This window comes from Piliocolobus tephrosceles, chromosome Y (genome assembly GCF_002776525.5).
Source record: "Piliocolobus tephrosceles isolate RC106 chromosome Y, ASM277652v3, whole genome shotgun sequence".
In the NCBI taxonomy this organism is placed as follows: domain Eukaryota; kingdom Metazoa; phylum Chordata; class Mammalia; order Primates; family Cercopithecidae; genus Piliocolobus; species Piliocolobus tephrosceles.
Window position 1 is genome coordinate 8,987,214 of NC_045456.1, and position 22,528 is coordinate 9,009,741.

The window sequence follows — 22,528 nt, forward strand, 5'->3', positions numbered from 1 at the left end:
CACACCAGTTAGAATGGTGATCATTAAAAAGTCAGGAAACGGCCAGGCGCGGTGGCTCAAGCCTGTAATCCCAGCACTTTGGGAGGCCGAGATGGGCGGATCACAAGGTCAGGAGATAGAGACCATCCTGGCTAACACGGTGAAACCTCATCTCTACTAAAAAATACAAAAAACTAGCCGGGCGAGGTGGCGGGCGCCTGTAGTCCCAGGTACTTGGGAGGCTGAGGCAGGAGAATGGCGTAAACCCGGGAGGCGGAGCTTGCAGTGAGCTGAGATCCGGCCACTGCACTCCAGCCTGGGTGACAGAGCGAGACTCCATCTCAAAAAAAGTCAGGAAACAACAGGTGCTGGAGAGGATGTGGAGAAATAGGAACACTTTTACATTGTTGGTGGGAACATAAACTAGTACAGCCATTGTGGAAGACAGTGTGACGATTTCCTCAAGGATCTGGAACTAGAAATACCATTTGACCCAGCCATCCCATTACTGGGCATATACCCAAAGGATTATAAATCATGCTGCTATAAAGACACATGCACACATATGTTTATTGCAGCACTATTCACAATAGCAAAGACTTGGAACCAACCCAAATGTCCATCATTGACAGACTGGATTAAGAAAATGTGGCACATATACACCATGGAATACTATGCAGCCATAAAAAGGATGAGTTCATGTCCTTTGTAGGGACATGGGTGAAGCTGGAAACCATCATTCTCAGCAAACTATGGCAAGAACAGAAAACCAAACACCGCATGTTCTCACTCATAGGTGGGAATTGAACAATGAGAACACTTGGACACAGGAAGGGGAACATCACACACCAGGGCCTGTCGGGGGCTGGGGGGCAGGGGGAGGGATAGCATTAGGAGATATACCTAATGTAAATGATGAGTTAATGGGTGCAGCACACCAACATGGCACATGTATACATATGTAACAAACCTGTATGCTATGCACATGTACCCTAGAACTTAAAGTATATGTGTTTGTGTGTGTGTGTATACATATTTGAAAAGCAAGTAATCAGAACAAACTTTTAGTTTAAAAAAGAAATGCTGATATCTGGACCCTATGCCCAGATAGTTTGGTTTAATTTGTCTGTGATAGGATCTGGGAAACCTGTGAAATCTCCTCAACTGATTCTAATGTGTAGCAGTGTGAGGTCCCTGCTTTAGAGACCCTTCCTTATTAAGACAAACTCCAACACTAATTCTTACCTTGATCACAGAGAATCAGGAGCCATTGAACACTGTCTCTTTACAGTACTTCCCCAATAACTACTAATGGGCTCTTCTGTGTAATTCATACGGTTCATGCAAAGTTGAACAACATACGGCCTTCACCAAAAGGAATTTATAGTACAGTTCATTAGAGCAAGTACACATGGGCCATGATCACTAAGCCTCAGGTCAGAATGCAATGATTCAAAGTGGCATGGAAGCAAGAAAGTGTCATGGAAGTAAGGGAGGCCATTTACACTTAATGGCAAACCATAAGGGGTTCATGTAAGAAGTGGCATCTACTTCAAGTGGCTCTTGAAAAGTGGATTAATCTTCATCAATATCAGTTTTCTCATCCCTAACAAGATTGCTGAGGCTCCATGCTCTACTAACACAGAAGTCTGAGATTTTATGAGACCAGGCCATGTGTAATCTGGAATATATTTGATATTCCACTTTCTTTAAGGCATAGTCATTTTGGAAAGCATACTGGAGTCCCAGTCCCCATTTTGTGATGAAGGATGGAAAATGGTTTGCTTGAGTTTGTAGTTTGTAGTTTGTTTCAGATTGGAGTTCATGGCCTCTTAAGTCCTAGATGAAGTCCAAAGCAATCCTTAGGTTCAAATGCACAGATAGTCTTTTATTTTATTTTATTTATTTATTTATTTTTTATTATACTTTAAGTTCTAGGGTACATGTGCATAATGTGCAGGTTTGTTACATATGTATACTTGTGCCATGTTGGTGTGCTGCACCCATCAACTCGTCAGCACCCATCAATTCATCATTTATATCATGTGTAACTCCCAATGCAATCCCTCCCCACTCCCCTCTCCCCATGATAGGCCCCAGTGTGTGATGTTCCCCTTCCCGAGTCCAAGTGATCTCATAGGTGGGAACTGAACAATGAGATCACAGATAGTCTTTAATGACACCTTAAGATCAAAGAAAATAAAGAACTGAGAAACCTTTCTCAGTTCTTGCTAAAGAAAGGGTGCTCATTTTCTGGCATTTGGGCTCCCGTGGAAGAGTGTGGGGTTGCACCTTTGGTCCAGAGCTGCTGTATAGAGGCCAGATGAGAAGATCTTTAGACACCTTTATCAGAATTCAGAGAACAAGCCTGCATCCTAACAAACTGGAGAAGCGAGAAGGGGCAATGGAGGCTTGCGTCAGCACACCAAGAAATCTCCAAATTAGTTATGACAGTGCTGAGGAAGCAAAGCTGAGGTAAAAATAGTCTGTCTTGATGCCCTCTTATCTAAACCACTATTTCATTTTATTATATCTTTGATTAGATTACTCTATAAGAAATATATATCAAAAAGAAATATAACACTACTTGATACTATCAGAGAAGTGAAACTTATAAAATGTTATTATATTAGAATAACATACTATATGCAGCAGGATTCTCTGTGGTAAAGAATAACCAGTAGAAAAAAGGGGGGCCCTGGCTAGGTAGGTTCCCTTTTATTCTTTTCATGTCTTAGATAAAGGTTAGATGGATAGTTCTCAATGACCCAACTCTAGAGATGTAGATGTTCATTCATTATTCAATCAACAAATATTTATTGAGCATATACCGTGAGCTAGATGCTACTGAAGGGAGCAAGCCAGATAAAGAACCTTGCCTTCATGGAGCTTATAATCAAGCTAAGGGAAACAGACAATATACAGTAAACATAATCCGTAATAGAGTTTGATATAAATGATAGTGTGGCTATAAGGTAATAAGGTACTGTGGGGAAACAAAAAAAATTGGAAAGTTGAGTCAGGTCAGGGTATTGATGAGAGCCTAGGTCAGAGTGGTAATGACGAGGCTTTGCTGAGAAGATAAGATTTGAATAAAGATTTAGAGAAGGTAGTCAAGTGGCTGTCTGATGGCAGAACATTCCAGTCACAGAAAACAGTCATTGCAGTGGCCCAGAGCACATGCCCTCTATGTTTGGGAAACAGCAAGAAGGTCAGTGTGCCTGAAGCAGTGAGCTAGGGGGTAGGTTAGTGGGAGATGAGGTTAGTCAAGAGGAAAGAGGGGATAGATTATGAATGGTATTGTTCACCATAGTGAGGGCACTGGCTTTTGCTCTGAGTGGGATGGGGAGCTAGGGGAAGATGTTTAACAGGGAGGTGCTAAATAGGAGTTTTCTGGATGTTGTGTTGAAAATACAATATACAAGGCAAAATGGAATCAGGGAGACTATCTAAAGAGTATTCCAGTACAAAGGTGTGGTAGGGAGAATTCTAAATCCCAAGTCCCGAAGATTTCCAGTCCTGGCTGTGTATAATCCTGCTAGTTATTCCATCAAACACTAATCTAGAGACTGCTATGGAGGGGTTTTGCAGATATAATTAAGATCCCAAATTAGTTGACCTTAAAATACAGAGATTATTAGGTGTGCGTGATCTAATTAACAGGCCCTTTAAATCTGGATATAGAGGAAGTCAAAAGATTTGAAATATACAAAGGAATTAATGCGCTGTTCCTGACTTGAAAATGGAAGGCACCACGTGTAATGAAATGTGTACAGTCGTGTAAAGAAATGTGTACAGCCTCTAGAAACTAAGGGCAGCCCCTGGCTAACAGCCAGCAGCAAGGAACGGGGGCCTCATCTCTATTGCTGCAAGGAGCTGAATTCTGCCAGCAACAAAAATAATCTTGGAAACATATTTTTCTTCAGAACCTCCAGAGAAAACCTCATCCCAGCTGACACTTTGATTTCAGCCTTATAAGACCCTGGGCAGAGAAGTCATGCTAAGCCAGACTTTTGACTTACAGAATTACAAGCTAATAAATGGGTATTTTAAGTAGCAAAGTTTGTTATACTACAATAGAAAGTTACTGCATCAGCTGAAAGCTTTCTAATATTCCCTATTATGCTATATCTATGTTTATTTTAATTCATAAACATAATGTCCTTTACATAAATGACATTACCATACTATATCTATGTTTAATTCATAAACATAATACCCTTTACATAAATGACTACATTATCATGCATATATACAAACACATAATTCTGTCTCATGAAATAAGCATATTTAGTATAAGGATATGTACAAAAACGGAAAGCTTGCCCAATTGTTAGTGAGTACTCAAATTGGTGTGTTTATCATCAGCATCCTGCTCCTTCCTGGGCCATGAGAGATGTATTATAAAGAGAGGTAGGCACTCAACAATTGCCTAATTGGGGCTTCTTACGGAAAGCTATGAGGAAACTTTTCCAAAGAATTTGGGAAAGCTTCCTGGAAGAGCTGGTAAATTTTAAGAGTGGTTTCGAAATTAGAAAGAACGTCACCAGACTAAATGGCGATATTCTTATATTCTTATCCTGTATTCTTATTATAGATTTGTTCCAAGGACACTAAAGTTAGTATCAGTCATTTTATTTAAAACATGGTGGTGTTAAGAACTTGTGTCCAAATAAAAACTTCATCTATTTTCAAAAAAAATTTAGTTCAGGTGCTTCCTCATGTCCCTTCTTCCAGGAAGTTCCAGACTAGATCAAGGATCCTTCTTAGCAGCCATAACTTTTGCTGTGTAACAAACTACCCCAAGATGTAGTAGCTTAAAATGACAGCTATTTATTTGTTCACTATTCTATGGTTCAACCATTTGGGCTGGGTTCATCTGGGATGGATCATCTCTGTTCCACATGGCAGTGGTTGGACACCCTCATGTGTCTGCATGGCCTCACCTGGTGGTTGAGATAACTGGGCCATGTGTCTCTTATCACTCAACAAGTTAACCAGGTCTTAGTCACAGAGTAGTGGTCACAGCATCCCAAGAGTAGCAGGAGAGAGCTAACTTCAATATGCAAGCATTTTTTTAAGCCTCTAGTTTTGCTACATTTGCCATTGTCCCATTGACCAGGACAAGTCACATAAACAAGTTTATAGTCAGTGTAAGAGGAAGCTATTACCCAAGGGTGTAGATACAGGGAGAGAAATTATTATAGCCATTTTGTTTAAAAATCTGCCTTTACTGCACTGAATTATAATCTTCTATTTTATGTTTATGTCTTCTTAAGGACAGAAGTTCTGTTTCTTCTTGTCTGTAATGTGATCATGTATTACAACACAGTGCCTGACACTATGTTGCATACTCCACAATAGTTCATTTTTTTCCTCACTGTGTGGTGTTTATAAGAACCCAAGCCATTTGGACCCATAGTTACCCATTTTGGTGAAATGGAAAGAGAAAGAGTTCAAAATAATCCTGAATTTCCATATGCCATCCCCAAAGACTTACGGGCCTCACCAGGACTTGAGCAAAAGCATAGCTTTGATAGCTTCTCTCACTGTTAGCTTCCCTGCAAAGGCTGCCAACAACATTCTTAAACTAAAGTGCCAATGGTGCTTCAACTCCGTCCCCAGAGAATTCTCACACATCATCTCTTTGCATATTTTTTTTCACACACTCACTACATCAATGGCTCTTCAATTTGCTGTGGCTTGGGAAATGTCAGAAGGGAAAGTTTATGAAGTCTTCTACATATGCAGATATCTGGCTAAAGCAAGCAGGCCTGCAGATCAACTTGCTTGGCTTTCTTACTTTTTAATCTTTATCCAAGAACTTCATAAGATCCTGATTATGTACAAAAGATTATTGTTTCCAGCTTCTTTCAGAAGTACTGGGAAAGTCATTCAAATTTGCTGGGGATATACCTGATTCAAGGAGCAATCATCTTTATTTTTTAGAGCTAAAACAGATATCCAAACAAATCTTTATTTAAAAACTCCTACAGGTATCAGTCTTACTGTTTTCATAGTTCTCTTACTACAGTCTCTAGTTAGAAGCCTTCTGGTAGGGGGAATAAAGCAAGACCAAATGTGGCAAAACTATGTATGGCCTCTTTCGTTTTAAATTCCAAGCATGTCCTGGGTTTGTCAGCTGCTTGAAATGGTCCAGCTGGTCTTAGTTGACCAGATGGCTGAAAAGTAAGGAGAAATTTCCTTATATAGGAAATAGGCCATCCCAGTCAATAATGGTGAAAGACAATGCCTCTGGATCCTTGCTTCAAAGAGACAGTTCTGGACCTGTCAGAGTCATCTGCACACCTAGGTCATTCTAGCTATCTCAGTGTTTGCTTTCACTTCTATAGTCTCTGGGCTTCAGCCACAAATGAGGACTCAAGACACACTTAGGAGTGGCTATAAATCATCTAGCTATGATAACAAACATGGAGTAAAGGAAAATAATCATTTAATCTTGTTTTGCCATATGCAAAGCCTGCCGGATGTCTCAGTCTTCCATCTTCCATTCAATTCATCCTCATACTTTTCTGAGGGTGGGAAAGACAACACGCAGCCTTTAGTCTGCCACTAGAGGCTTTATGCTCTAAACGGTTAAAAGAAGTATTGCCAGCACAATAGCTTCTTGGGGGTTGTCAGAGATGTATGTTTAAAAACCAATTTTATAGCTTCAAAGGGGAAGATACCGATGAAACACTTATCATGCTGGTATTTGATTTTCCTGTATTTAGAGAAGAGATTGAACTTCTGAAAAACAAAAAATCAAGAACAAAAACACAAAAAGTGTTGGTTGGCAGGAAGGTAGGAAATTAACTTGGAATCAATAAACACAAGTTTCTTACTTGAAAACTTGTTTAAAATGTGTGAAGCATGTTTGAAATGTGCCCAGATTTTCTTCTAGAAAGCCTTATTTTAAAAGTGTAGCCCAAATATTATGAGTAGAAGGTCCTTATTGCCTGGAATGCCCTTTACCTCCTCCTACTTCACCGACTTAATATGCCTCATATTCAGCTCAGGCTCCCTCCTTCAGGCCATTTTCCTAAGTCTGCTCCTGCTCTCTCTACTTCCTTTGCTCCCTCCCCCTCTCTTCTCTCCCTTCTTCACCCACCCATTCCTCCCTCCTTCACTTAATAGGTTAGGCATCCTACTTCATATATCTTTATACTGTACATTGTTGAATAATCACCATTCCAAATGCCTATCTCTGGCCTAGCAGATTACAAGCCCCTAAGGGTAGGGGCTGTGTTTTATCTTTGACCCCTAGAAGAATGCATGGCACAGATAAAACGTTCAGTAAGTGTTAGTTGAATAAATAAATGGATGATGAATCATCAATTGAATTATACTGGGAATACCCCTTGATTACAAGTATTTTCAACACTGTTCATGTATTCACTGATTTACTCTTTACTGAGCACCTACTGTGAACCAGGTGTTGTGCTGAGGGGTGGGTACATGAACATTTCCATGATCAGTGAAGTCCTTGCCCTCATAGGGATAAAAGTCTAAAATTAAGAGTGTATATTTCTATGTGTAACAGTATGGGAATAGGATATTCTTGTTGCCTCAGCATTTTTAGTAAAGCCTTACACTAAAGGGAGACACTGCACATATACATGTCAGATACAGTACTTTCTAGAAGACAGAAAATGCTGTCTAGAGACGCTAACATCCAACACCCTGTATTATTACAGAAAACCAGACATTTGAAAACATTAATTGAAGTAATGGAATTTGTGGATGTTGACAGTGCTGTGGCATTCTCCCTATTCTCCTAAAGATGGGTAGAAGGTGGCTTATACCCACCCCTGTAAGAGAGAAGACTGGTATCTCTTCCATATGCCATATATTTGGTAAGCTGCTGAAATTCCAACAAGTTGCCCCTGGATCAGAGTTCTTAAGAGAATCTCTCATTTGTCCTTAGTCATTTGGGTTTTATATGAAAATGTGAACACCAATATCTGTTTCTTACCTGAATGAATTTTGAAGGCAGTAGGTTAGCTGGAATACCCATGATAGTAGGGTGAAAGCAGAAAGATTAGCAGTTGGTTAAGTTGCATTTCTATCATTTAGCAAGGCAATAATGCACAAGTTCTTAGTGAGCCTAATAAATGGTGTGGAAGATAGCCAAATGTGAGTCATCTGGAAAACACGTCAACCAGGAGGGCTATCTTCTTGAGGAAGGGGACCTGAGGAGTAAGAAGTTGTATGGGATATGCTGCTAGGAGGTGATAGCTAAGAGGAGATGATAAGACATCACCCAGAGAGTACATTATTCATCTGGAAATGGTGTAGTATGTGGGATGCCCCGGGAACTCCAAAAAACTCATGTTCACCTCGCAAGAAATCCAGCATTTGGGGGCTTGCCATTAGAGAAGGCACTAATAGTATACCACAGCGTCGGTCACATGCGACTTTCCTCCATCTTTCCCATGACCCTCAGCCCTCAACAATGGTGAAGTCAGCAACATGAGTGAGGAAAAAAGTTGGAAATACAGGGGAGGAACTGTGAAGGAACAGACATTGTGCTCCACATCACTGTACATTTTCAAGGCAAAAGTCAGGCCTGAGCATGCGGCAAGGGAAGAAAAGAGCATTGAATTGTACATGAGACTGAAGTTTTGTTTCAGATTAGATAATTTTGTTAAAGTCTGATAATAGACTATCCTAAGGTATTTGTCACTGATATGTTAGCTGTCTATTAAATTGAAAAATACACATTTGTACATTGCAGGTGTAATAGCATAGCGTATAGTACTGAGAATCTATAGAATCCTCCATGGGCAGAGAAGACATAGCCAAGTGAGGGTATTTAATGGCAGCGAGTGGGGAAAAATTGAGTCGTATCTTGTTCAGACCCTCTGGAGCTTAACCCATTTAATCAACTATCTGTAAAAAACACACACGTGTGTATTTGTGCATACATACATAGTTGCCCCTTGGTATCCACAGGGGATTGGTTCTAGGACCTTTGCAAATATGAAAATCTGTGGATGCTCAAGTCCCTTATATAAAATGGAGTATTATTTGCATATAACCTATGCACATCCTCCGATATACTTTAAATCATCTCTAGATTACTTATAATAGCCAATACAATGCAAATATTGTATAGTTGTTATGCTGTACTGGTTATTTTAGTTGTATTATTTTTATTGTTGTTTTGCTTTTTTAAAAAAATATTTTTGATCAATGGTTTGTTGAATCTGCAAATGCAGAACCTACAGATATGGAGGACTAATTGTATCATGTACACACACACATATGACAAACTTTGGTTAATCTCATTGACAGTACAACTATAAGTGAATAGTGAGCCATCCAAAGAACAGGACATCTTCTATTCATAAGGCCCTTTATGCATTTTCTAATATAACCTCTTATCCAGTGGAGCAGTCTTTTCTACTACATTATGGACAGGGAACAGTAACAATAAAAATAACCAGAATGAGTTGAATACCAACGATGTAGAAAACATGAGCTAAACAATTTATATAAGTACTGCTTCATCTCACCCTCATTTAATTTTTTAAGGGGTAGATAATCATGTTCTCATTTTAGAAATGATGAAACAAACTTAGAGAGGTTGAGTGAAGTAAAGGCTCTAAGATTTAGATCAAGGCCTGCATATGTTTCAAAATATGTCTTTGTTCATTTTTTTTATTATTATACTTTAAGTTCTGGGTTACATGTGCAGAACGTGCAGTTTTGTTACATAGGTATACACGTGCCATGGTGGTTTGCTGCACCCATCAACCCATCATCTACACTAGGTAATTCTCCTAATGCTATCCCTCCCCTAGCCACCCCCCAGTCCCTGACAGGCCCCAGTGTATGATGTTCCCCTTCCTGTGTCTATGTATTCTCATTGTTCAACCCCGACTTGTGAATGAGAACATGTGGTGTTTGGTTTTATGCTCCTGTGTTAGTTTGCTAAGAATGATGGTTTCCGGCTTTATCCATGTCCCTGTAAAGGATATGAACTCATCCTTTTTATGGCTGCATAGTATTCCATGGTGTATATGTGCCACATTTTCTTAATCCAGTCTATCACTGATGGACATTTGGGTTGGTTCCAAGTCTTTACTATTATGAGTAGTGCCTCAATAAACATACATGTGCATGTGTCTTTATCATAGAATGATTTATAATCCTTTGGGTATATGCCCTGTAATGGGATAGCTGGGTCAAATGGTATTTCCAGTTCTAGATCCTTGAGGAATCGTCACACTGTCTTCCACAATGGTTGAACTAATTTACACTCCCACAGTGTAAAAGCATTCCTATTTTTCCACAACCTCTCCAGCACCTGTTGTCTCCTGACTTTTTAATGATCGCCATTCTAACTGGCATGAGATGGTATTTCATTGTGGTTTTGATTTGCATTTCTCTAATGACCAGTGATGATGAGCATTTTTTCATATGTCTGTTGGTTGCATAAATCTCTTCTTTTGAGAAGTGTCTATTCTGTCCTTTGCCCATTTTTTGATGGGTTTTTTTTTTCTTGTAAATTTGTTCATATATTCTTAACTTCGCCAAGTCTGCTTGGGAATTTTTGGAAAGGGAGACATACTGTAGAGAAATTCCTGTCCTTTATAGTACATGTCATATTATTATGAGATTCTTCTGTACATTAAAACTCAAATACTTTTCTGTGTAACTTTTACCCATGGATTCTGCTTCAAGTCTAATCTACTAGGTTGGTACAAAAGTAATTGCAATATTTGCCATTACTGTTAATGACAAAAGCCACAATTACTTTTGCACCAACCTAATGTCCTCAACATGGCCTCACATGGGAGAACATGGCTGTTCATTAATTTATCCGTCCAATGAGGATGTATTGGTCATCTAGTCTAAGCCACATACTGTTCTAGGTGTTGAAGTTAACAGAATGAACAAGACAAAGTTCTTGCCTGCATAGAACATATATCCCATCAAATATCTTCTCATAGATCTTCCCTCATCCACTCTAAACATGCTCAGTCCCTTCTTTTTTCTCATTGAAAGTTTTTAAAAATTAAAAACTATATATATATTATCTAGAACACAGTGGGCTACAAACACTTTTATGCAAATGTACTTATAATTATCATACTTACAAAAGCAAAAAGGAAAACTCTAAATATCTAAGATGGTGTAAAAGTTTGATCTCAGTTTTCTGTGTGTGCATGTGAGTGGGCTTGCCCATAAATGCACATAGAAAAAAAGACTGAAAGAAAATACACCGAAATCTTAACAACAGTTATTTAATGGTTGGTTAACGTTAATCATGTTTTCTGTGTTTTCTATCTTTTCTATAACAAACATCTTACTTTTAAAGTGTAATGTACATGTGTACTCTGTACAGGGCATTGAAGGAGGCCCTGCAGTAACTGTACAATCACCACAGTGGAGCATCTGGCCAGGGATTGCAGTGTTTATAAATTAAAATGAGTATTTACATGAATGCACATGTATAAGTAACTGTATGACCAAGTTTTATTTTCCATAACTCACCTTTTATCCCATGTTTGTTTCACACCATCATCTACATAAGTTACATTTCCTCATGGTCAGTTGAAAGCCAACCATGTTTAATAACAGCATAAGAAAATTATATGGAGGAAGATAAACGTAATGGCGGCAAAAGAATAACCACCATGAGTTCAGAGCCAAGTATAAAATGATTTTTGATTATACTCTCTTTTGGTTTATCCGAGTTCCTGATTGCCTCTACATACAAAGATCACCGATCAGTGAACATTTATTTAGCAATAGGTTTGACCATTGATGCAGAATCGTAACAGCTTTATAAAATGAATAACAAATTTATAAAAACTCAAACTCCCATTTTGAAGATAAATGACTACTCTTTTCATAGCAATGAACAGTTGGAGGCTAAATGTCTTATATTTTGACATTATATGCTTACAATTTGTCACCAGTATTTTAGCTGTCTATTAAATTGTAAAATATATGTTTGTACATCCTGAGGTTTAATGGCATGGCATGCAGTAATGGAAGTAGCTAATAACTAATAAGAAATAAGCAAATGACCTGTTTGGGAGGGGCACAGATCGGATTAAAAGTGCTATTAGGTAAAATTGATTTTTGATTATACGGATTAAAAAAGCTGTTAGTATTTCTGACATCTGTATTCCAATAGAAAAATAATACAGGTGCATTACACTATTTGTTACTCTAGATAAAAAAAGTATTAGAGATATCTCTATTCCTTTCTCCATGACCATATAAAACCTAATGTTTATCTTTGGAGGCACGGGACTTAATAAGTTGTGTAAATATTTCTCCAGTATTCAGCCCACCTCTATTATAACCACAGACCTCCTCCATATGTCATCTTATATTCTGGACATGGGAAATAATGTGGAACATGGTCTAACATTTCTCATTATGTCAAATTCAGCACAACCAAACATAAACTCAAGCCAGCAAAAATATGGGATTATATCTTCGTTATTTTCCTGAAATGCATTTTGGAGAGACAGCTCAACCAGTATGAGACAATGTACACTGAATCCTAAATTGAACTCATATTCTGGAAAATTGAAGCCAATGGCTCACTGTACTCAGTGGAATGGGGAAGCAACACAAAGGCACACTTATGGGGTGCTAGAGCATTTCAAAAGTGGGACATTTATCATTACTTGCTTAAGCAATATTTACAAATGCAGATGGCCTGCTTTTTATAAAAATAGATTACACAGCCACTTATGGATTATTATTTGAGGTGCTACAAAATGTCTATATGTCCCTGATATCGATCCCACACTCCTCTGTCACCATGCCACAGTTCTAGGAATTTTCACCATTTTGGATGACTCTACTGTTCCTTCTCTAGGTAACTGTGTCACTCAAAAATAGTAGCATATCAGCCATTAAAGGAAATTAAGGCATAGCAATGTTTCATATATCAGATTGCTGCACCCTAATACTGTACATTAATTTCTTACATATATTCATTGATATGGCTCTTCTGTGTAAATTTCCAGGAGCCTAATTCAAAGTTTTATTACTATAAATGACTTCATTGAACATATGAATTGCAATAGTTTCACCAATAAATACTTGAAAATATGGCCTAAATTGCATCAGTCTTACTCCAATTCTTGCTCGCTTTATGGCTCATAAACAACCGAGGTCAAAAGCACTCAAGGGCTTTCTAGAATCTCTAAGCCATGTTTCTGCCTCTACTCATTTCTCTTCACTCTCAATACTGATTTCCCTTTCCTCTAAATGATATGATTTTGAGGGTTCCCCATGTTCCCAGATCCCTGATTCTCTCAAACTCAGCTTTTTGTCCTCTTATTGCATTCACATCTACGACAGTGTCATAGAGTGGCCAACATTTCTGTCATCACAGAACTCTCCAGCCCACAAGACCTTTGGGAACCTTTCATGTCAAATGTTATCAAGCAAGATTTCTTACCTTTGGCAGAGATGCCCTGGAGCCTGAACTCTGGGTGGTCATCGTTAAGACTGTGGTGATGCCCAGTGCGACCCTGGCAGGGGCTGCATCCATGTTTATCCAAAAGGAAACCCAGGACAAAATTACTATAAGCAGGCTTGGGATGTACATCTGGATCAAATAATATCCCATTTGGCGTTCCAGATGAAACTTGACCTCAATGCAGGTAAACTTTCCTAGAAGGAGTAAATGATCATTTAAAGTCTAGTCTGAATTTATATTTCCAATTCCGCTATCCCACGTTGTTTAAAAAAAAAAAAAAAAGACTATTGCAGATGGATTTGGAAGATTGCACAAAATGTTCACCCTACATAACCAATTCAACTCTTCTCCAACTGAACCAGTAATAGAAATAATTACTGTGCAATAATAGTGATAATAATAGTGTGAGAATGTGTGATCTAAAGAGTCACTGGACCAAAACCATAAGGCATATTTAATTTTTAAAATCTGTGCTTGCTGCAGCTTGATTGTTTTAGACAGAGCTTCAGAATTTACAAGACTGACAGAAAATTACCAGTGGAAATAAAATATTCAAATTTTGTGGGGTTATATGTAATATATAGTATATTATATTAATAGCATATACTATATAGCATATAATACGTAACACACGACATACACTGTGTAATAGTTGAAGCCATTTCCTCCAAAGAAGTACAGTTTACATAAAACTACAAAGTATTTAAAGAACTGTGTATCTATCATTGTGTTATTAATGGCAAGAGAAAAATGTACATTTGTATAAGCCAGTGTATAATCTAGTCATTGTAAAAATTTCCTAGCCTTCTGGGTAATTGCTTCAGTACATTTAGCATATGCCTAGGAACTACGTACATTGTTTCTTTCCCTGTAAAAGGAGGTCATATGAAGGCATTAAAACTTTTAACATTTAAGAGATAGATATTCCTACCCCTTCCCACTTTTTTTCTCCTTAATTGACTTGGAGTTAGAACCCCAGAAGGTAATTTTGCTTATTCCATACAGATTACAAGACATAGGGTTGAATCCTTTTGAATCCTTCTTGGTCAGAAAAAAAAACTCCTTGGAATCAGGTTTTGGTTACTTCATAAGTATCACTGTTGGCCGCTGGAACAAGTGTGCATAAACTGTTTTCCCCAGCAAGGGACCTAGATCAGTTACTGGACAAACCATCACGTCTTGGTTGTCTCTCCATGATCAGCTTGCACGGTATTGAACACCATAGTTTTTCTTGGGAAAAACCATCAACTTTTCTGGACAGGTAAAATCTTCCAGAAAACAACAGATGCCTATTTGTTGCTACCACCTCAAGTTCTTCCTCCACCACCTGTCCCCCAACCCCATGTGTCTGTCAGTACTATTGATAACACATGACTTTAGAGCCAGCTGAATTCCTGCCAGCTGACTTTCATCCAAACTTCTATTAATATCTAGGACTGAAGAACACAACAGCTCTATTTCTGGGTTTACGAAGACCTGTGTTATTGTCCCTCTTTTCCACTAGGCACTAAGACAGTAAGGCAGAGGTTGCAAATTTACCTAAGCATCCAATGGCAAGAGCGGATGCCAGAAAGGAGCCAGAATTCATGTTTTCTGCACCACTAATGAGGTTTTCTACACCTTTCCCCAGACTCATTTGACAACAGATGGTCAGCTAGGGAACAGCAAAAGATCCTAAATCCTCTCTCCTTCTCTCTATGTTCTGGAGGAATTACCTCTTGTGTTTGCTGACCTATTCCAGAGAGTATAGGAATCTTATCTGTTGAGGGAGTTTTGAGTCAAATCAGGTCCATGCCACATAGGTCTATTTGCCTGGTAAATATGCAGCAATTAAAGTAATGAGATATATACTCCAAGCTGCAAATGGAGCTCACTTGTGTTTAACAGCTAAAAAAAAAAAACACTTACCAGTGTTGTAGTGCTTTGTACAGTAGCCAAGTTCCTTCTCTTCTTTCAAAATAAACTGGGGCAGGGTCAATCCTTCAGCAACTTGCACTGGACCATCGCTTAACCACTCAAATATCAGGTCATTCATCGTGTACCCAACTGAGGTAAAGAAATCATAGTGAAAACTGAATATGGCTTTCCAAGAAAGCTTGAAAGTCTACCCATGTAAAGAAACAAACAAGGAAACCATCTAAAGCGGACATATGCTCAGTCAATTCAACAGCATTCTTAATAAAAGAGCTGCAATCATCACTACAACTCTGTGTCATTGGAGCCAAAGAAATTTAAGACAGAAAGCTACTTATGGATGGATTTTTTTTCTGTGTAATGAAAGAATGGAATCTAAAAAGTTTATTGATTTCTGCCTTTTTATTCACTAACTCTTTCTGAAGAACAAACAAGTAAACAAACATAAAAATCCTTTGAAGATTGTCTTTACTTGCAAGAGCTGAGGCTTTGGCAATTCAATAAGACAATCCAATCCACAGTGCCAGTCTTAGTACTTCAAATGAAAACCATTCTTTTTTTAAATGAGAATGAATTCATCACGGGCCTGCCTAAAATATTCCCATTGCAGACTTGGCCCTCCTCCTAGGGTCTATTAGCTTTGCATTCAGAAAGCTTACGTTAAAGTCCTTCTACTTTAGCAAATGAGGAAGACTATTGGCAGGTAACCTAAGAGGAAATTGTGGAATATGCAAATTAAGAATATTCATTTGTGCTAGTGTCTTGCTAAATGGGCCCACTCATCACAATTATTAATATGAAGTAAAACAGATTACCTATTATGAAAAATCATATTGTTATATAACTCAAATCATCCAAAATAAGATTGTTATCAGTTTGGTAATCCAAAGTTAGCTCTTAGTCTCCAGGCTCCTGCTAGCTAGGTCATCATCTGTCAATTGTTTCTGGATCTTTGTCTACCCTAGAAATGAAGCCTACCCTTCTTTCATGCACCATTTCTCTACCTTCTCCCTTTGTTTGTAATATTTGAACTTTTCAAATAAGAGTGATGAGGACAGAGGATGTTATGTGAGGCCTTGGCTGGTCAAAAACCTCAGCATGTTTTTTTTAAGTTTATGGATTCTTATTCTTATTTACTGCAAGATAGTGACTCACCAAAGCTACCCAGAAATCAATGGCAAGTTTAATTGTAATCTACTTTCCTGTTTCTTTGGACTACCTTTTCAACATAAAGCCAAAAAAAAAAAAAAAAAAAAAAAGAAGAAGAAGAAGAAGAAGAAGAACATTGAAAGCAAGGAGATACAAAGAAGCCCTATACAAGCACTGATGATCCTCAAAGAGAATGGCAAACCCTATCTGTATGGGTACACCTTGGAAACCTCCAGCAAATAGTACTCTAAGCTCACAAAATACCCCATGTTCTTGTCTGTTAAGCTTCTCGTTGGCCACCACAATAAAAGTTCTTGTCAGTCACCCTGAAGTCCCAGCATGGGGAAGACAGCAGAGGTAAGGAGGTAGGGATGAAGAAAGTAATAATGGGATAGAAAAGGAAAAAAAATTATAATTCCCACCCTTCACATCCAAAGTTAGTGGTAAACATGATGTTTCTTTGATTTCATTATTCATGCCAGGACTGAGCTTATTTACTAATTCAAATTTTCTAAGCCTTGGATGGGCATCAGTTGACAGCCATGGCTACTGTTTTACAGAAAAAATAAAAGTGTTGGGTTGAGTCAGGGGAGATTTTGGAGCAGTAGAGAAAATAGAAAGATGGAATCGTTATGTAAGAAAATGTTTTTCTCAGCTTTCTTCTCAAGAGAAGGAGCGATAAGGAAAAAAATATATAAGGCCTATTTTAAATCAGAAATTTTCATTTTATCTATGACAACTTCTTAAAGAGGTTTCATCATTTTGGTTATTTCTCTGGGATGTTTCAAGGAAAATCCATAGTGATTTTAAATGATCAGAATGAAACCAACCCTGTCACTACCTCTTTTTAAATAATAGATAAGTCTTTTTACACATATTATTTTTCTAAACCAAGAAGTTAAAAGTATTTCCTTGCCCCTGCCTCATTAAATCTCCTAACATCCATGTAGGTCAGTGGCACTTATTATTCTCTGCATTTTACAAACAGAGAAACTGATAGACCAAGCCAGAAAGAAATTCATGTCTCTTAACTGAAAATCCTGTTACCTTGGAGGCATCAGCAACTTATGGTGACACATGTCAAAGATTTTAGTGGCATCAGGGTTAGGTAATAAAGGGGACAAAGTAGATGGCCTTTTTCTACTTGCTTCACCATGGTTTTGTGTATCCACTGCTTATCTAAGAGAAATGCCTCTTATTCTATCTTATTCCATCTCATCTCATGCCCCTCATTCTTACATCCTCCTCTGGCCAAGGTCCTTATGTCTTGTTCTCAAAGCAATTATCCCATCCTGTCAGAATTCCTTTTGGGGTGATGGTCTATACGGGCATAAGATGGAAAGAAATTCAATTTTCTGATTAAAGAGTGATTCACTATAAAAATTTAATGACTAATAATTCTAATTTTCCCAGGAGACATTTTCATTTCAATGAAAAGCTTACTAAATCAGGCTGTTTTGCGGGGTTGGTGGGGGACAAAGGAAAGTTATTTTGCATTTTACTTTGAAAGGCTGTCTATGCTGTATTGATAATGAGATTTTGTATGACACACACACACGCACATACACTTTGGTTTGTCTTTCCATTAGGATGTTGGGGGTTGGTCAGTATATAGGGAATGAGTCATAAGGGTCCTTTCTCTTTAATCACATACTGAAAGAAGCAGGTCATTGGTTAAAATAAGCAGGGAGTCATTTCAACAGTGGTGACTTACAACTCTCCAGCTGCATCGTACAGGTCTGGACATCCATCGGAAAGTTCTTCAAGTCCATGGGACAGGATAGGGTCAAGGTGAGTCTTAGCAAACAAAAAAATTAAAAACCACTTTTAAATCTAAGAAGTCCACTTGTTGAGAAACAAACAAAAGACACTTGGCATTAAGCAAAGTGACATTAATTCAAATAATGAAATCTAAGCTCCAACTCAGGGCAGTGCTTTTTGTTTTTAAAATGAAGACCAGTCATTGATAATTTTTTAAAGATATTGTAGTATTTCATCATAACCTCTTACTCTCTATTTTTCATCTTCCAGCCTCTGATTCTCCCTCCTTCCCCAAAAATGGTGGTTCTCAGCTTTGTACTAGAATAAACAAGACCACTGAGATATAACTTAACAAGAACAATAGACTCTTACCCACACTAATGTCCAAAAGATATAAAGTTTATACTATTTTAGAATTATACCTTGAACTTTGTTTCAAGGACAGAAATGATGTAATAAGTGTAACTGATCGTGGTAAGTGCTAGTTCTTCTTACATCAAATGGGCAAATGCTTAACTCCACAGTCTTCTCATTTACTACATGGATAGGTTAACAATATATTTTAGCATTTATTCTTGAATTTTGATAATTCTGGAGCAAGTAGTTCTTGAGCTAGAAAAACCCATTTAAAGATGATGGTTTATTTAATTAAGTCCCATGTATTTATCTTTGTTTTTATTGCATTTGTTTTTGGGTTCTCGGTCATGAAATCCTTGCCTAAGCCAATGTCTAGAAGGGTTTTTCCAATGTTATCTTCTAGAATATTTATAGTTTTAGGTCTTAGATTTAAGTCTTTGATTCATCTTGAATTGATTTTTGTATAAGGTGAGAGATGAGGATCCAGTTTCATTCTCCTACATGTGGCTTGCCAATTATCCCAGCACCATTTGTTGAATAGGGTGTCCTTCCCCTACTTTATGTTTTTGTTTATTTTGCATGGCAAAAGGAACAGTCAGCAGAGTAAACAGCCAACCCACAGAGTGGGAGAAAATCTTCACAGTCTATACATCTGACAAAGGACTAATATCCAGAATCTACAATAAACTCAAACAAATTAGCAAGAAAAAACAAACAATCCCATCAAAAACTGGGCTATGGACATGAATAGACTATTCTCAAAAGAAGATACACAAATGGACAACAAACATAAAAAATGCTCAACATCACTAATGATCAGGATAATGCAAATGAAAACCACAGTGCAATACCACCTTACTCCTGCAAGAATGGCCATAATCAAAAAAATAATAAAAAAAAAATAGATGTGGCATGGATGGTGGTGAAAAGGGAACCTTTCTACAGGGAATATAAACTAGTACAACCACTGTGGAAAACAGTGTGGAGATTCCTTAAAGAAAGATCAGTAGAACTATTATTTGTTCCAGCAATCCCACTACTGGGTATCCGACCAGAGAAAAAGAAGTTATTATATGAAAAAGATACTTGCACACATGTTTATAGCAGTACAATTCGCAATTGCAAAAATGTGGAACCAACCAAAATGCCCATTAATCAACAAGTGGATAAAGAAACTGTGGTACATATATATGATGGAATACTACTCAGCCATAAAAAGGAATGAATTAATGGCATTCACAGCAACCTGGATGGGACTGGAGACCATTATTCTAAGTGAGGTAATTCAGGAATGGAAAACCAAATATCGTATGTTCTCACTCGTAAGTGGGAGCTAAGCTATGAGGATGCAAAGGCATAAGAATCACACAGTGGACTTTGGGGACTCAAGGGGAAAGGGTGGGAAGGAGGTGAGGGATAAAAGATTACAAACTGGGTTCAGTGTATACTGCTCAGGTGCTGGGTGCACCAAAATCTCACAAATCACCACTAAAGAACTTAGGTAACCAAATGCCACCTTTTCCCCAAAAACCTATGGAAATAAAAAATTTAAAAAGAAAAAGAAAAGGAAAAACAACCTACTCACCCCAAAAACCTATGGATATGAACATTTTAAAAAGGAAAAAAAAGGAAAAACAAACTACTCATTATCTTACAAAACAAACGAACGATGGTTTTTAACATAGTTTTCAGCTCTCTGCACCCAGTAAGGGTTACTCTGCTCCACTTCCCTCTTTCCTTAATTTTTTTGAACTCCAGTCAGCTCTGGCTGATCCTTATATCAGGATATTCGTTGAGCTACCATCTCATTTCCACCATTTCCCCTTTTAATCCTCAAGGGAATGATGCACACCTCTTGCTCTCCCATTTTTCTATATCTCCAAGATTCAAGGAAGGAAATTAGGATTGAGAATTAGTAAATCTTGGTTCCCTTCCTAGTACTGCCTCTAACTATCTCTTCCCCCAAACAAGACCTTAAACTTGCTAAACATTTGTTTTGTCATCAACCAAATGATGAGGTAGGTAAGATGATGCTTATTCTCATTTGATCCTAATACTACAATCCCTATTTTTCTAAAGTTGACTGCTTCAAATTCTGTTCATCGTATCTCAAACACCTTTTACATCCAAAGACCCCTCGAATTCTCACACTGTTGCCTAAACTCTCCTTTGCTGTCATGCTCATTCTTGCTCTGCTTTCCTGCTTCCTTTATCTTTCCTTTCTCTGCTTCATTTTTACAATCTATTCAAGTAAAAGCAAACAAAACAAAATTTAACACTTTTTTTTTTTTTTGGCTACGGTTTTATTTATTTATTTATTTGGATTTTTTTTTTTTTTTAATTATACTTTAAGTTCTAGGGTACATGTGCATAACGTGCAGGTTTGTTACATATGTATACTTGTGCCATGTTGGTGTGCTGCACCCATCAACTCGTCATTTACATCAGGTATAGCTCCCAATGCAATCTCTCCCCCCTCCCCATGATAGGCCCCAGTGTGTGATGTTCCCCTTCCCGAGTCCAAGTGATCTCATTGTTCAGTTCCCACCTATGAGTGAGAACACGTGGTGTTTGGTTTTCTGTTCTTGGGATAGTTTGCTGAGAATGATGGTTTCCAGCTGCATCCATGTCCCTACAAAGGACACAAACTCATCCTTTTTTATGGCTGCATAGTATTCCATGGTGTATATGTGCCACATTTTCTTAATCCAGTCTGTCACTGATGGACATTTGGGTTGATTCCAAGTCTTTGCTACTGTTAACACATGTATTTTAAAGAAAGGAAAGGGTTGTGATTTGAAGTCAGATTAGACAAAGAATCCATGCTGACAATCATCAAAATTATTAAAATATAATGATTGGAAAAATAAAGATATAAAACAGTGCAATGTAAAAACATGTTTTAAATCTTGGAAATAAACACACCATTATATTAAGATTAGATATTTTTGGTTAGTGGAATGATTCATATTTTGTTTTTATTCTTTATCTTGCATTATCTGAATTGAGAAGTATAAATTATTTGAAAATGTACATAAAAACTATTTATAACAGCTTTCTCACCTTCATGTAATTACATGTGCCTTTCTTCAAACAATAACTGAACGGTAAAATTATAAAATTCCATTTTGTTCAGTAATTTTTTGCTATTACAATCATATGATTATTAAAAATTTGTCACAAACATACAGCATTTCACATTCATTGCTAAATAAATTAGCTACCTTCTGTGGGCTATTCTGAGAACCCCCAACATGTCTCTAAAGGAACAAATGTGGCTTACAGTTCTAAACAACTGACTTAAAAATAACATTTTAGACAGGAAAAATTGTTGTCATTTATGGAGTTCATGTATAGAGATAGCTATAGATATACAGATATTTAGTTTTTGTTTCCCAGCATAAAGACTTTATTTTTTTGAAAACACAATTTTGTGGAGATTAATGCCATGAACTCTTTGAAATAAGGACAGAATAAAAGAACCAAAAAAAAAAAAAAAAAAAAAAAAGAAAGAAAGAAAGAAAAAAACCAGAACTGGCACCTTATTAAGGGTGAAAAAAATTCAAAAGGCTCCATGAGCTTAAAATTATTATTGCCATAATGAGAATCTATTTTTTTTCTATTTTTCAAAGAAGAAATAAATATTTTCATCATACAAAAATATGTTCATTCATAACTTGGCTATTATGAATAGCACTGCAAAAGGAAACAAAGCCTCAATTAGACAGAAGGACTAAATTTTTCTTTCTTGGAGATATATTGCATAGCATGGTGAAAATAGTAAATCATAATGCATTGTATATTTCAGAATTGCTAAGATAGTAAATTTCAAGTGTTCTCACCATAAAAAATAATAAGTATTTGAGGGAATGGATATGCTAATTTGCTTGATTTAATAACTCCACATTCTAT

At 37.4% G+C, this 22,528-nt stretch overlaps 1 protein-coding gene across 4 annotated transcripts in view; it reads right to left on the reverse strand.

The window, feature by feature from the left end:
* Positions 1-22,528, reverse strand: part of GLRA2 (glycine receptor alpha 2) — a 223,368-nt gene that overhangs the window by 120,636 nt on the left and 80,204 nt on the right. For all 4 annotated transcript variants that reach the window (XM_026449802.2, XM_026449803.1, XM_026449805.1 and 1 more), the window contains 3 exons: positions 18,213-18,295; positions 15,344-15,481; positions 13,415-13,629 (listed from right to left, as the gene is read on the reverse strand). In XM_026449802.2, the coding sequence (XP_026305587.1) occupies positions 13,415-13,629; positions 15,344-15,481; positions 18,213-18,295 (436 nt within the window). The remainder of the gene's footprint in view (positions 1-13,414; positions 13,630-15,343; positions 15,482-18,212; positions 18,296-22,528) is intronic.